Source organism: Astyanax mexicanus, chromosome 7 (assembly GCF_023375975.1).
Source record: "Astyanax mexicanus isolate ESR-SI-001 chromosome 7, AstMex3_surface, whole genome shotgun sequence".
Classification (NCBI taxonomy): Eukaryota; Metazoa; Chordata; class Actinopteri; order Characiformes; family Acestrorhamphidae; genus Astyanax; species Astyanax mexicanus.
In genome coordinates, this window is record NC_064414.1 from 2,564,149 (window position 1) to 2,578,810 (window position 14,662).

At 38.4% G+C, this 14,662-nt stretch overlaps 1 protein-coding gene across 1 annotated transcript; it reads left to right on the forward strand.

Moving 5' to 3' along the window:
• The first annotated feature begins 1,194 nt into the window (after positions 1 to 1,194).
• Positions 1,195 to 13,805, forward strand: LOC103026273 (filensin). The gene is made up of 8 exons (XM_022685218.2): positions 1,195 to 1,725; positions 2,928 to 2,988; positions 3,992 to 4,087; positions 4,752 to 4,844; positions 5,066 to 5,179; positions 6,435 to 6,655; positions 8,077 to 8,168; positions 12,333 to 13,805. The coding sequence occupies exons 1-8, from the start codon at positions 1,328 to 1,330 to the stop codon at positions 13,268 to 13,270; spliced, it is 2,013 nt and encodes a 670-aa protein (XP_022540939.2). The 5' UTR covers positions 1,195 to 1,327; the 3' UTR covers positions 13,271 to 13,805.
• The last annotated feature ends 857 nt before the right edge of the window (positions 13,806 to 14,662 follow it).

A 14,662-nucleotide genomic window follows, 5' to 3' on the forward strand; every position in this document is an offset into this window, starting at 1 on the left:
GTGACTTGACTTGGACTCCAGCTTATAGACTTGTGCCTTGAGTTGGAGTCTAGCCTAAAGACTTGTGACTTGTCTTCGACTCCAGCCTGTAGACTTGTGATTTGACTTGTTCTTTGGCTTAAAGACTTGTAACTAGACTTGGAGTCTAGCCTAAAGACGTGTGACTTGTTTTGGACTCTAGCCTAAAGACTTGTGACTTGACTTGGACTTTGGCTTAAAGACTTGTGACTGGACTTAGACACTGCCTTAAAGACTTGGGTCTAAGTTGGACTCCAGCCTGTAGACTTGTGACTTGAGTTGAAGTCTAGCCTAAAGACTTGTGACTTATTTTGGAGTCTAGCCTAAAGACTTGTGACTTGACTTTGACTCTGGCTTAAATATGGATAACTTGACTTGGACACTGCCTTAAAGACTTGTGATTTGTTTGGACTCTAGCCTTAAGACTTGTGAATTGACTTGAACTCTAGTCAAAAGACTTGTGACTTTACTGTCTTGAGATTTGACTTGGAGTCTAGCCTAAAGACTTGTGTCTTGCTTTGGACTCTATTCAAAAGACTTGTGACTTGTTTTGGACTCCAGTCAAAAGACTTGTGACTTCACTGTCTTGAGACTTGACTTGGAGTCTAGCTTAAAGACTTATAAAAATATAAAAATATAAAAAATGACCTTGACTTCGACTCCAGCCTATAGACTTGTGACTTGACTTGGAGTCTAGCCTGTGTCTTGCTTTGGACTTGATTCAAAAGACTTGTGATATAACTTGGACTCCAGCCTACAGATTTCTGACTTAACTTGGACTCCAGTCAAAAGACTGTAGACTTGTTTGGGACTCTGGGTTAAAGATTTTTAAAGATCTTTATATAAACACACCGCGGCTCAGAGAGAGAGCTTCTTTCAGTGGGAGAACAAAGGGCTTTGTTTGGTGTCTCTGCTGCAGGTATTCAGGGTGAGGTCGGGTTATTCTCTGTTGTTTTATTGTATCGTTTCACAGAAGAGCAGCTCGTGCAGTTTTTCATTGTTGGCCGGGGCCGAACTTTCCACAGAACCGAGCCGCTGTAAAGCGGAGACCAAAAAGCACCACAATAGTTTGTTTGACGCAGCAAAGCCCTGCTTTATTTCTGCCTCGTGCACAATGGTGACTGGAAGGGTCTGAGCGCAAAATCGAGAGCAGGGGAAAGAGATTTTTCCTTTTTTTTAAAGCTATTTCGCCGGATGGGCCCAGCGGGCAGCGGTCAGTCTAGCATGAGCCCTCCGAGGGTGAGCAGCCCAGTTTTCACACATTAAAGGTGCTGAGGGCACGAGCACTGACTGAAAGAGCAGCGCAGCCATGTTCAAGACCACCTACAAGCACGAGGTGCACAAAAAGAAGTACGAGCGCACGGACGTGTTCGAGGACCCCGGCAGCCCTGAAGACGATGCCGAGGCCGCCCAGCGCGGACATGCCGGCGCCCGCGCCACACTGCCCGCCTGGGAGAGCCTGCAGGAGCTCAACAGCCGCTTCGCTCGCTACATCAACCGCGCCCGAGTCCTCGAGCAGCGCAACGCCGTCTTCCGCGCCCAACTGGAGACTCTGCAGCGCATGGAGGAGGCCGCAGGGCTGGAGGAGGCCTTCCACGAGCAGATCAGCGTCAACCGGCAGCGCATGCGGGAGCTGCAGGCCGAGCGCGCCAAGCTGGAGCGCGAGATGAAGGAAGCCGAGCGCATGCTGGACGAGTTCAACAGCAGGTAAACAACAACAACAACAACAAGCACCTAAAGGTTTATTCATAAGTTATTACTAAATATTACTTATCATATAATAAAAGATAATTACAATAATATAATATTACCTGAATAATGACACATTAAAATTAGTCTCACACATAGACAAAAAAGCAAAACAATACACACCTAGAACCATACACACATATAACTTACAAAAAATAGACAAAAAATAAATACAACTTACAGACATGAAGCATGCAGTAAAAAAATAGATAAAAAAAAAATCATGTTTAAATACATGCACAGAGCACCTTAAAAAATATCTGTCCAGAAAGTAATTGCATAGTTACTACATGCACTTACTATGCTGAAATGAAGTGAAACATCGCTCTTAACATATAACTTATCTAACTTTTTGAAAATATAACTCACTGTATTTACCTCAATACTAATAAAATGGAATTCTTTTAAGAAAATTGATACTTTAAAATGCTTTAAAATCATAAGATCAGTCACCATTCAGAAAAAAGAAGATAACAGGGTATTCTTTACACATAAATACCATCACAATTTAAAGTTAGAAAAGAAGAAAACAAGTTAATAGATATACAAAGTGAAAGTGTTTAGACATGAGTAAAAAACATAAGATAATCATAATCAATCCTCACTCATTACGTGACATTTTAATAACTATTTGTGAAAAATTAGGTCATAATTTTGATATATGATTTATAAGCATTTGAACCATTTAGAGAAAAAAACTTCTGAGATGGTGAGAAATTTGGTAGGTGTGATCTTAAAAAAAAAGTTATTAGTCTCACCCTTAAAATAATAATGAAATATACAGTCCATTGCATCAACATATATTTATAGTAATACAAACTTAATAGAACAAACTTAATAAAAGAAGAAATAATGGCATAATTCTTAAAACAGGTTGTTTTAAGATAAGAAAATTCAGATAAACAGAAAGGAACAGAGAGAGGATCTTATTTGCTGCATCATATTGTTTACTTCATGTTTCTTATTCAGCACAGAAGTTTTGTTCAGTTTTCCTTTCTTCAGCTGAGGATATTGAGTAATCTACTGTTTTATACACAAAACAGTGTATAAAATAATGCATATGCTGTCAGAGAATTTCACACACAGATGTGAAGTCACGGTTTGGTTTAGGGTGGATCACTTGGTCGAGCTGCTTTCTGATAACCGTCTTTTTCCCACAGATACAGAAACGAGTGTGAATATCAAGAACATCTGCGAGGGACGCTGGAGCAGCTCAACAAGGTACGACAGTGTCTTTAAAGGATAAATAAACTCCCTGATTTTTAATTTTTGAGGACTCCAACCTCAGCTCAAATTCGAAAAATGCTGAAAAATAGGAGGAGTAGTTTGGAAGGGGCACTGGGTGATGTATGGGTTTAGGGGCGGGACAGAAAGGAAAGCTGATTGGACTGACCAGTGTGTGCCTCTGAGAGCAGTGAGACCCAGATGATTGGATATCATCAAGGGGCGTTATTATTGATTGTTTTCTTACACAGTTGAACCTGAGATGGCGCTGCAGAGCCAGAAATAACTAAAATAAGTGTTTTTTAAAGGTCAGCAAAGATTTATAAAAATGTATAAAAAATTGCTACAATGGAACACAATTTAGTGCCTCTTTAACCTCCTAGGACCTGCTGTCACATTTCTTTTTAAAATTTTGCTCTATATAGGCCTTTCGATTTTTTGTGAAGAAATTAAAACAAACAGTAAATACAGTAAATAATTATGTTTTTTCCTTTGTTATGTCGGTTCGTGTTGAAGCAGCACTTCAAATGAGACAGGTTGCTCAAAGGGGGCACAATTGTTGTTTCTACTTTTGTTTTGCACTCAGGCAAAAATGCTGCTGTGTTTAGGCACAAAATAACTGTTTTGCAAATCATTACTGATTGTGACTTCATTGTGTTCTATTGAAATATAAACCAAACGTCCTCATATGTGGACATTATTTTTTTATTTGTTTAGAAACTACATCATATAAAAAGATAATTCTTTGTTTTTACACTAATCAGGTGCCAATTAGCCCAAATTGTAAAGAGAAAAATAAAAATGCAGGTCATCCAGTCATTTAAAGAACTAAATATGTGAAACCTTGCTGACATGTTTGGAGTTAAGGAGAGATACTATTTACAGATTAGCTGTAGCTCTCAGAAGCAGAGCTTTCTTACAGGTTTCTAAATCTGAGAAAGTTGTGTGTGTTGTTTGTTGTGTTGATCTCTGACTGTAATTTTTGCTCTGGGATCTGCAGGAGGCCGACTCTGCGCTTCTGAGGAACCTGGAGTATCAGATTGAGTCTCAGTTCCTGCAGGACGACATCAGCTCCACAAGAGACCGACATAAAAAGGTAAAGAGGATAACGTGGCCGGCAAATGATCGCCGACAGCTTGGTCGACGCCCACACCACACCCAGTTTACTGTGACAGGTCTGATCAGTAATCAGTACCACATTATGCCTAATTATTAAACTAGCTGTGGTTCTCTACAAGATATCTAATTTCACAAGCCATCAAACCAAGCTGAACTGCTTGAATTTTTGCACCAGGAGTAAAGCAGCATAAAGTTATCCAAAAGCAGTGTGTAAGACTGGTGGAGGAGAACATGATGCCAATTAAAAGCCAGGGTTATTCCACGAAATACTGATTTCTGAACTCTTAAAACTCTATATGAATATGAACTTTTTGTTTTCTTTGCATTATTTGAGGACTGAAAGCTCTGCATCTTTTTTTTATTTCAGCCATTTCTCATTTTCTGCAAATAAATGCTTTAAAAGACAATACTTTTTATTTTGAATTTGGGAGAAATGTTGTCTGTAGTTTATATAATAAAACAACAATGTTCATTTCACTCAAATATATACCTTTAAACATATATACCTATAAAAATCAGAGAAACTGATTCAGAAACTGAAGTGCTCTCTTCATATTTTTCAGAGCTGTATGTCTTTAAGGTAACACTGACTCCTAATAAAAAAGGAATACTAACCTTAATCTGTTTTCTGTCCTCTGCAGAATCTTGCTGAGATCCAGACCTACGTTAACATCCTCCATCAGATTAACCAGACCGCCGCTCTATTGCCCAACATGGCAATGGGCATGTCAGAGGTAGGCTGAGCTGAAGAATATATATATATATATATATATTTTTTTTTATTTATTTATTTAACCTTTAATTTAACCAGGCAGGTCATTAAGAACATATTCTTATCTACAGTAACAGCTTAGCAAGTAGCAGAAGCTACCTGAGAGAGAAGGGTATGTCAACTCTCTCCTTTCTTCTTTTTTCTATCTTTTCTTTTCTGTCTTCTCTCTTCTATCTTCTGCAGGAGCAGGAGAGGCTGCTGGCTCAGAGGCGGGTTCCTGCTATGAAGAGTCAGCTAGAGGAGTACAAGACTGCCCTCTGCCAGCTGCAGGCACAGAAACAGAGGCTGCAGACAGAGGTAGGTCACCATGGAGACCGGAGGAGAGGGTGGTGGTGATGGTGATGGAGGAGGAGGTGGAGATCTTCATGCACCATCACTTTGAGGACCACTGGGAGAGACTGATAAAACAGATTGATAGAACAACTGCTTCTCTATAGATGCAGGAAAAATGTGTGAATCTTTATTCACACAGTCTTTATTATATTTAATTTATTTGATTGATCTGATAAAATATGTAGTGTGGGGGCGTCGAGTGGTCCAGTGGTCTAAAGCGCTGCCACTATGAGCGGGAGGTCACAGGTTCGAACCCCCGCTCATGCAGCTTTGTCATCAAGCTGCCGGCGCTCAGAGGGAGCACAATTGGTCCTTCTTCCTCCAGGTGGGTAGATGGCGCACTCTCCCCACATCACTCCTAGGGTGATGTCTGCAGCACAGGGCGTCTGTGAGCTGATGTATCAGAACCGAGTTGCTGTGCTTTCCTCCGAGCGTTAGCGCTGTGATGCTACTCGGTAAAACTACAGCATCAGCAGCAGCTTGAAAAGAAGCGGTGGCTGACTTCACATGTATCAAAGGAAGCATGTGTTAGTCTTTACCCTCCTGGTGTGTTGGGGCATCACTAGTGATAGGGGGAGTCCTAATGAGTGGGTTGGGTAATTAGCCAATTAAATTGGGGAGAAAATGGGAAAAATTTGAAATAAAATTATGAAAAAAAAATTCATCTGACAGGAATCTTATAAAGTGACCCCATTGGCTGTATCGTACACCATGCGCAAGGTGCGCCACGATGCTCATTGCTATCTTACTAGGCCTGTCACAATAACTACATTATCGACTTATCGTTCAATAAATTGACTAGACTTGATAGATAGATAGTGATAGATGGCTCACATATATATAACTAAAACTATGCTTCTGTATATGCAGCTCAATAAATAGAACAATTTACTGTTCCAGGTAACCCTTATCTTCCTTCCAAATAACATCTTTGATGACCTTTGATGATAAGTGTGCATATTTTAACTATTTAATCATTATGAAAATACCTGCACACAAACACTTTAACACTTTATCTTATATCTTCTTTAAGACTTGTATAACACACTACGTAGTGATTTTTTTTTGTTGACAGGGACAATGCTCGTTTATCAACAGAAAACTACTGTAAATAAGCCAGAGTTAGCCGTAAAGGCTAATTTTCATCTGTAGTCCCTGGCCAGCTCTTACTATGAACTACTTGATTGCACTACTTAACTGTCTTCCTCACTTTTCTCAGACCTCAGTGTTGGAGCAAACCATCAAGAGCACGCAGGACAACTATGACGACGAGATCCAGCTGTATAACGAGCAGATTGAGTCGTTTAGGAAGGAGATCGAGGAGGCCGAGCGCTCGCTGGAAAAGTACACCAACGACTGCCGACAGCTGGCCATGAACCAGATCTCCCTGGAGAATGAGCTGGACAGGTACAAGAGGATCATCGAGAATGAAGATAACAGGTGAGTCTGGTCCTTCAGGTCAAGTAATAAGTCTAAGACTAAGTCTAAAACTTTCTGATTGAGCTCTTCAGTCATAACCAGCATTGAGCTTAACTTAAAAACTTCATTTGTGTTGTTTTAAAGGAGAACTCTGGTGTGAAATGGACTTTTGTTGTAGTAAAACATGATTAAAAGTTCTTATCTTTGATGAATAGCACACCTCCCTCTCTCCTACAGCGTTCAGAGATCCAGAAATTTTAACAGTTTGTCCAAACACCCTTCAGACTGGGCGATACGGAGCATAATTTACCCTGATAAATCACTTTTTACACCGTTATGCAGTAGCTCAAAGTAGCTCCACACCTCTTTTGCTAGAATCCGAGAGGAGAACCCTGACATTTAAAATGAGGCATTAATAACTTAAAAAAAAGTGCACAAGAAGCTCCGAGCGCCGCCATCACCGTACCGATAATGACATAGACATACATAGACTCCGCATAGCCTGCCTCCTGGGGCCGGCTGCTAGGCTATGCGTAGAGTCTATGTATATATATATTTCTATGTCATTATCAGTACAGTGATGGCGGCGCTCGGAGCTGAAGCTAGTCAGGGCTCTCCTCTCGGATTCTAGCAAGGAGGTGTGGAGCTACTTTGAGCTACTAGATAACGGTGTAAAAAGTGATTTATCAGGGTAAATTATGCTCCGTGTCACCCAGTCTGAAGGGTGTTTGGGGATAAACTGTTAAAATTTCTGGATCTCTGAACGCTGTGGGAGAACGGAGGTGTGCTGTTCATCAAAGATAAGAACTTTTTATCATCTTTTACATCAACAAAAGTCAATTTTACACCGGAGTTCTCCTTTAATAAGCATGTGATGTATGGTTTTTTGGAATATAATTACTTGCAGGGTGATTGTAGATAGTTTTTTTTATCTAATCAATGTAAAAATAAAAGATGTTCTCTTGCCTCGATTTCTCAGCCACAGGATGGCAGTAGAATCTCAGAAAACGAACCACATTTGCACAGTCTTCAAGATAAAGGGGATAAAAAAGGTTCTTTAAGCTTTAAGCACTTTTTTCAACCATATAAGAGCAGGTTTGTAAATGAAGAGCCGTTCTTTTCCTCTTTAAATCTTTAAACAAAGAACCTTTGTTTTTATGACCTTCATTTATTTATGTAATGTATGTGGCAGTCAATATTCAGTATTTATTAACGTAGAGCATTGGGTTATTGGGTTATTATAGGCTTGAGGATTTTTCATCGTATTAACATATTATAATATGTGTATTGGTAACCGTTTTTAATGATAATTACTGATACTAGTACTGCAAAATGTGAATTATGATGAAAAAAACACTAACTAACACAAAAACACATTTTCAAACAGGTACGCCTGATGTTTCTTGCTGTGATTACATTTCTCTCACTTCTTTCTTTCGCAGATTGAATTCAGCTATAATTGGAACTCCCATTAGCCTGTTCACCACCAATTACAGATACACTCCCCCTTCCACCACCAGCAGTCGAGGGAAAGGTAAGGAGGGGGGAGGGGAGGTTATGTAACATCGCTGCATCTGTTGTGTGATCCTTAAAGGAATAGTCAGTTTTTACACCAAAATCAACCTTTTTAAAGAAACCTTTTTATTGTTTATAGCAGTTTCAGAGATTTGAAGATGAAATGAAGATTAAATTATTATGAAATTCACCCCTATAATTTAAGATAAAACACAACGCTGACTTTAGGATTTTAGGCTTTGAGAGCATTTAGGACTGTATTCAGTTTCAGCAGCTTAATACTGATCTGTTCAATGACTCCTCGTCCTCAGATCGGATGAATTATAAATGAGTACAATCTTCTGTGAACAGTCTGGGTATCTTTTGTGTTTCACTAGATGGTCCTTCGATGAATGATGATTATTCCTCTATAGAAGCTGAACTCTAGCATCAGCATTTTAATCAAATGGGAGGAAAAATATAGTTTTGAATAAGATGCGGTGGGTTCTGTTCCTTATCAGACGTTTCTCACAAATAACAAAAACACTGATGGTTCTTTACAGAACCAGATTTCTAAATTAATTAAATATATATAATTTTTAGAAAACATTGTAGAATATTATAAAACAGTGGTTGGTGTGGTGCAGTGGATAACACCACTGCCTTGTGCTTGTGAGTTGCCACATCATGTGGGAGACTGGGGTTCAATTCCTGCTCTGGGTGATTGAATGCTGTGCTACACCAATAAAAAGAGTCCTTGGGCCTAACACTTTACTGGCCCATCTCTTTAATAGTATATAAAAATAAGAATAACCTTATAAATTTAAGATTAAACCTAAAAAATCTAAATCTAAAATGCTGCTTAGACTCATATATTTTTTACAGACACAACTGGTCATTTATGAGAGAATATCAATATATATTGAAGTATCGCAGTATTGTGTCTTGCAGTGTTGTACTTTCTTTAGATCCCACTGTTCTGATTCCATAAAAAGTCAACTTTTTTATAAATATGATAAGCCATATTTAGAATTAGCCTAAAGTTTATGCATCAGAAATTTTAAGTTTACAATTTTTTACACTATCAGCTTTTTTTTGCACTGCTACAAGTATGATATCGTTAGATTATGGCTTAAAGCAGGACATTTTTTCATAATTTTATAATATGGGCCTTAATATTATCCAACACAAATGTGTGTTGCATATTATTTATTATTATATAAATATATTAAAATATGTTGTGTTAGTTTTCAAAGCTTAAATAGCCTGTTATCAAACTGACCGCAAATCAGATAACACAGGTGCATACGTACAGGGCACTATGATCATATATCTATAGTATATATATATTAAGTACATCTACATCTACATCTACATATAGTATATATACATATCTATATCTATATATAAGTATATCATATATCCATTAGTATATTTATATAATACAATATATTAAATTTACTATATAATAATATAGTACATTGAATGGCCAACATTGACCCAATATTTATATATTTATATATTACGGTATATTGAATCCTAAGCCCTGTAGTATGATGTGTTTGGTCTTGTCAGTACACAGCCCTATTTTTAATAGTATATTTAATTTTTAGGATCATTGTTCTACATAATTGTTGCAGAACACTGGATTTCTTAATTAAAATTGCTTTAGAGTTTGTAAATACTAAATATGTTAGCCTTGTTCTGCCCAATAGAGGCCTATTAGTATATATTGTTTACTTTATTTTAGAATCATTTTAAGCCATTTAAAAAATAAATATATATGTTTATATATATTTGTTGGATAAAACCCGTATCCCTGCTTTTATCACTTGTTTTAAATGAAATGCACACAGTGCTTTGCTATCTCTGCCTCTGATGCTCCAGATAAAATATCTGCAACAGTGAACTCCAGAGATCAGCGCGCAGCTGCTGCAGCCGCAGTGATGCATGATGCTGACCTTTCCACAAGCTCTTCTGGCACAACACGGTGCGAGCGTGGATCACTTGACTAATTGCTGTGTGCACAAAAGCAGCAACACTTACTGATTCATTTGGCACAATATCAGTTTGAAGCTCAAAACAGGAAAGGTTTAGGTGTGACTCGTCTTTTTCTTCTATTCACGGATTTTTCATATTATTTTATTTTAACTGTTAGTGTGAATTTAGCCACTGCAATTAGTCCAATTAACATGTAAATGAATAGCTGTAACAGCACTGCTGTTCAGTGAATGAGATAATATTCGTATTAGTTCATCGTTTAGTTTTCACATGAGATCATTTAGATCTCTTATTAAATCTGAATTTTAGGAAATCTGATTTTTTTTCTTTTTCTTTTTTTGTATCTCAGATTTTTACATATATATGAAGCCCAGCAATTTTAGCCTCTTAATTTAAACATATCAAACTGTATGCGTCAGGTATTTTTTGTTAAACTATCAGCTGTTTCAAGTATGATATAAGACATTTGTTAGAGGTAAAAAATACAGGAAAGGGTATTTTTATGTAGAACACTGCTATGCAAAATTAACATTTAATTTGTGTAAACTTGACAGATTATTATTGTAATTTAGCAGTGATTTCAATCACTGTAAATTAATTTACATTTTTTTTTCAGTAGAGTTATTTACTTATCGTCTGTAATTTTAACAGGAAAACTCTGGTAACCACAGCTGCCAGCGTTTTCCTGTAAAAACTACAGTTTTTTTTTACACTGTAGATTATGGCCTAAAGCTGGACATTTTTTAAATCATTTTATCATATTGGCCTTAATATTATCAAACACAAATGTGTGTTAAATATTATTTATTAACATATTAAAATATTATTATAAGCTCTAAGGTAAATAGCCAGGTGTCAACTTGACCCCAAATAATTAATGAATGAGATTGAGATGAGAATATTCGTATTAACTCATTTAGTTTTCACATGAGATCCTTCAAATCTGTTTATTAAATATGCATTTTAAGAAACCGGGGGTTTTATTTTGTACGTTTCTGTAAAATAGGACATGCAGATGCAGCTCTTTATTTTTCCCTTTTTCTGATTTTATAGCAAAATTAAGCCGGACATTAGATCAAATTAAAGTAAAAATATATATAGTTTAGTATAATGAGCTTTTTCAGAGTCACCTACCTTCAAATATGACAGAAATGCAATATGAAGATGAATGGACAGACTGAAAAAGTGTTCTGAAACAGTATCCTGACTAAATCTGAGCTAAAGCTTTAAACACAGCTCCTGTAGAGCTCCTGTTGTCTTAGTTTAACCTGTATATCAGCCTGCATATAAACAACTCATGCCATCCAAAGATAATAATTAATAGATCTACACATATATAAATTAGATTATAGACTATTAGCACATACTGAGAAATGCTATTCAATCCGTGGTTCTTTTAGTGATGTGATTCTGGGCCAAACCAGGCCTAGCCACTTACATGTCAGTAACTTACAAGACAATTGCAAGTGTATTAGATAGTGAAAAATGCATTTAAAGTTTGTCAAACGCATTTAATGCAGGGCACATACTGCATTATGCATGATGACGCCTGTTTGTACTTTTCTGTTTCAAAAAAATGAAAAAAAGTGAAGATGTAGGAATTCTATTCTCTGGATTTCTATATGGAGGTTGGATCATGTACCAAGACAATGACCCAAACCTAGTCATAGTCCTGACTTGAATCCTGACATCGGGATGCCGTACTATGATCTGAAGATTGATGTTTAAACTGATAAATCCTGAAATCTAAAACCGATTTGCGTGCAGTAATGTGCCAAAATTCCTCTTCGACTTTGTGGAAATCACAACATTTATTTGCAGCTTTGGGAAACATTTGGAGAAGGTGATATATAAAAGATATTAAAAGAGATGTACAGATGCACAATTATTAAGTGTAAGGGATCACTAAATTTGTCCAGCTTTATTAAATAAAACAAAGGGGCTGTATAACTGTTTATGTTATTTGTTTAGAAATCGAATACTTCTTCTTGCTTTTTCTTAAAACTGTACATTTCAAATCGGACCACGCTTGGTTCCTCTTATCATTTGAGTTGCTGATATGAAAACATTTCTTTAGAATGGATTATATCACTTTATCAGCCACTGTTAATCCTGATCAAATCATCAGGTAAAGCCTTCATCATGGACTGTTGTATTAAATATATTGAAATTAATGCAGATCGTTTGTTTCTGGTTCTTATAGACATCACTCAAGCAATCCAGGACATCACCAACGTCAAGCCTCGTCAGAAGAATCTGGCCAAGAAAGTGACAAAAAAGAAGGAACTCACTCCCAAAGATGTGATCGACAGTGGGCAGGAGGAGAGAGGAGCTGGTGAGGAGGACAGAAGAGGAGCTGAGGATGTTGAAGGAGAGGTAAAACGAGAAGATCATTCTCCTCTGTTTAAAGAAGTCGCTCGTGAAGACGTGCCCGATGGTGCCCAGATCAGCAAGGCGTTTGACACACTCTGCAACATAGTGCGGGACAGAATGCGCAAATACAAGAAGCCTGAGCCCCTCCCAGACTTCTACACCAAGGGTCGCTACGTCCTGGTAACAGGTGAGTCCTGCTACCTGGACCCCTGCTTTTACACGTCCACACCTTCTGCAGGACACGTCATCGTCACCATCTGCGACGACAGGATTCCTCCATATGAGCCCTACGGTCGCAGGTCTCCCTCTCCCACTCCCAGCCCTGCTCCTCCCGGCCCCGCCCCTATCCCTCTGACTCCTCCCACTCCTTCAGACAATGGTAAGGAAGACGATGGACATAGGAAGGAAGACGGTGACGACAGGAAAGAAGACGACCATTGGAGAAACCGAGATTCAGACAAAGACAAAGACCCTATAGGCCCAACTCCACCAGTTGGTCCCGTCCCGGCCCTAGATCCCAGTCAGCCCTCAGCACATGGAGGTAACAAGGAACATGGGGGAGATAGCGGTGGCAGACGAAGGGAACCCTCACCTCGTTCCAACAGTCACCAGCCGGAGTCCATGAGCTATGAAAAGGTGGAGGTGGTGGAGTCAGTGGAGAAGCTCTCACCCGACAACAAAGTCAAGGGCTACGAGGAGACGGCCGTGGTGGTGGAAACCATGATCGAGAAGACCAGCAAAAAGAAGCATGGAGACTGGCCCACGTAAAAAAGCTCCTGACAACTTAAAATCTAAAACTAAAATCAACCACACAAAGAGATATATATATATATATACATTCCGCTTGTTGATGCCATTCTCGACTCTCTACTGCGCTCTAGCTCTGCCCAGCTCCAACAACACCTTCTTCCCACAGTGCTGCTTTACTACTTCCTGCGCCGACAGCTCTGACCTTTACTGTCTGAAAACTTGGGGATCTCTAATAAAAACCAAACAAAAGTAAAGAAAAGAAAAGAAAGCTCTTCCTCCACCCCCCACTTTTTCCAACAAAGACTTTTTTTGATACCATGTTTAAGTTGAAACCAATAGACTGCCTGTTTCTAATCGGAATAATAACGCTGCTGCCCTCAGGAACGTGTACCTTCTACCCGCAAACTAAAGAAAACCCTGAGTTTAAGAGATTGAATAGCTTTGAATAGATTTTGTTCAATTGGAGTATTGATATTCGCCCATCACACAGTCTGTGTACTGTGTACTGATTGCTGATGATTTATGAATAAAATTCAAAATGGCCAAAACTGCCGATGTGTTGTTTGATTTTGAAAAACTAGAATATGTTATGCATCAGTCTATCTTATTAGAAATCTTCATGCAGCTTGCCATCAGCTGCCGGAGCCCTGAGAGAGCACAATTGGCCTTGCTCTCTCTGGGTGGGTACAGTAGATTTCACTCTTTCCCCACATCACTCCTAGGGTGATGTGGATCAGCACAAGGCTGTCTCTGTGAGCTGATGTATCAGAACCTAGTCTTCACCCTCCTGGTGTTAGGGCAACACCAGTGAGTAGCAGCTAAATGAGTGGAAAATTGGCCTAGCTTAATTGGGGGATATTGGGAAAAATTTTAAATAAATGTAAAAAGAAAAAACACTTTCTGAAAAACACTAGTTGTCTGAAATCTAAAAAAATTATATTTATATGATGTTAGATTAAAAGCAGGGTCTTTGAGCATGTTCCTCTTCACAAAATGTATTTACCTTCATGCGTAACACCAATAATTTGCCATTTAATTGACCACTATTGGGTATTTGAATCCTTTTTATCTTGCATTGACTCTTCAGGTTGACACAGCTGAGCTTCCATTGAGAAATGGTACTTTTAAAGACCTTACGTTTTTGTAAAGAATAATTACATTGTTATTGTTATAACAGATAATGATGTACCTGTACGGTACCCTACTGTCTGATGATGACTGAGTAACTGAGTTGCAGAGTTAGATTGAGTTAGATTGAGTGTTTCGATATTGTTGCAGTGCAATATTAAGGTGGGTTTCTGCACAGTCCCGTCTCTTTCCGTCTCGGCACCACCACAGAGCGAAGGTGCTTCTCTGCTGAAGTGAGCCAGCTGGAGATGACACTCATCCATTTTTCATGAAGGTGACCGT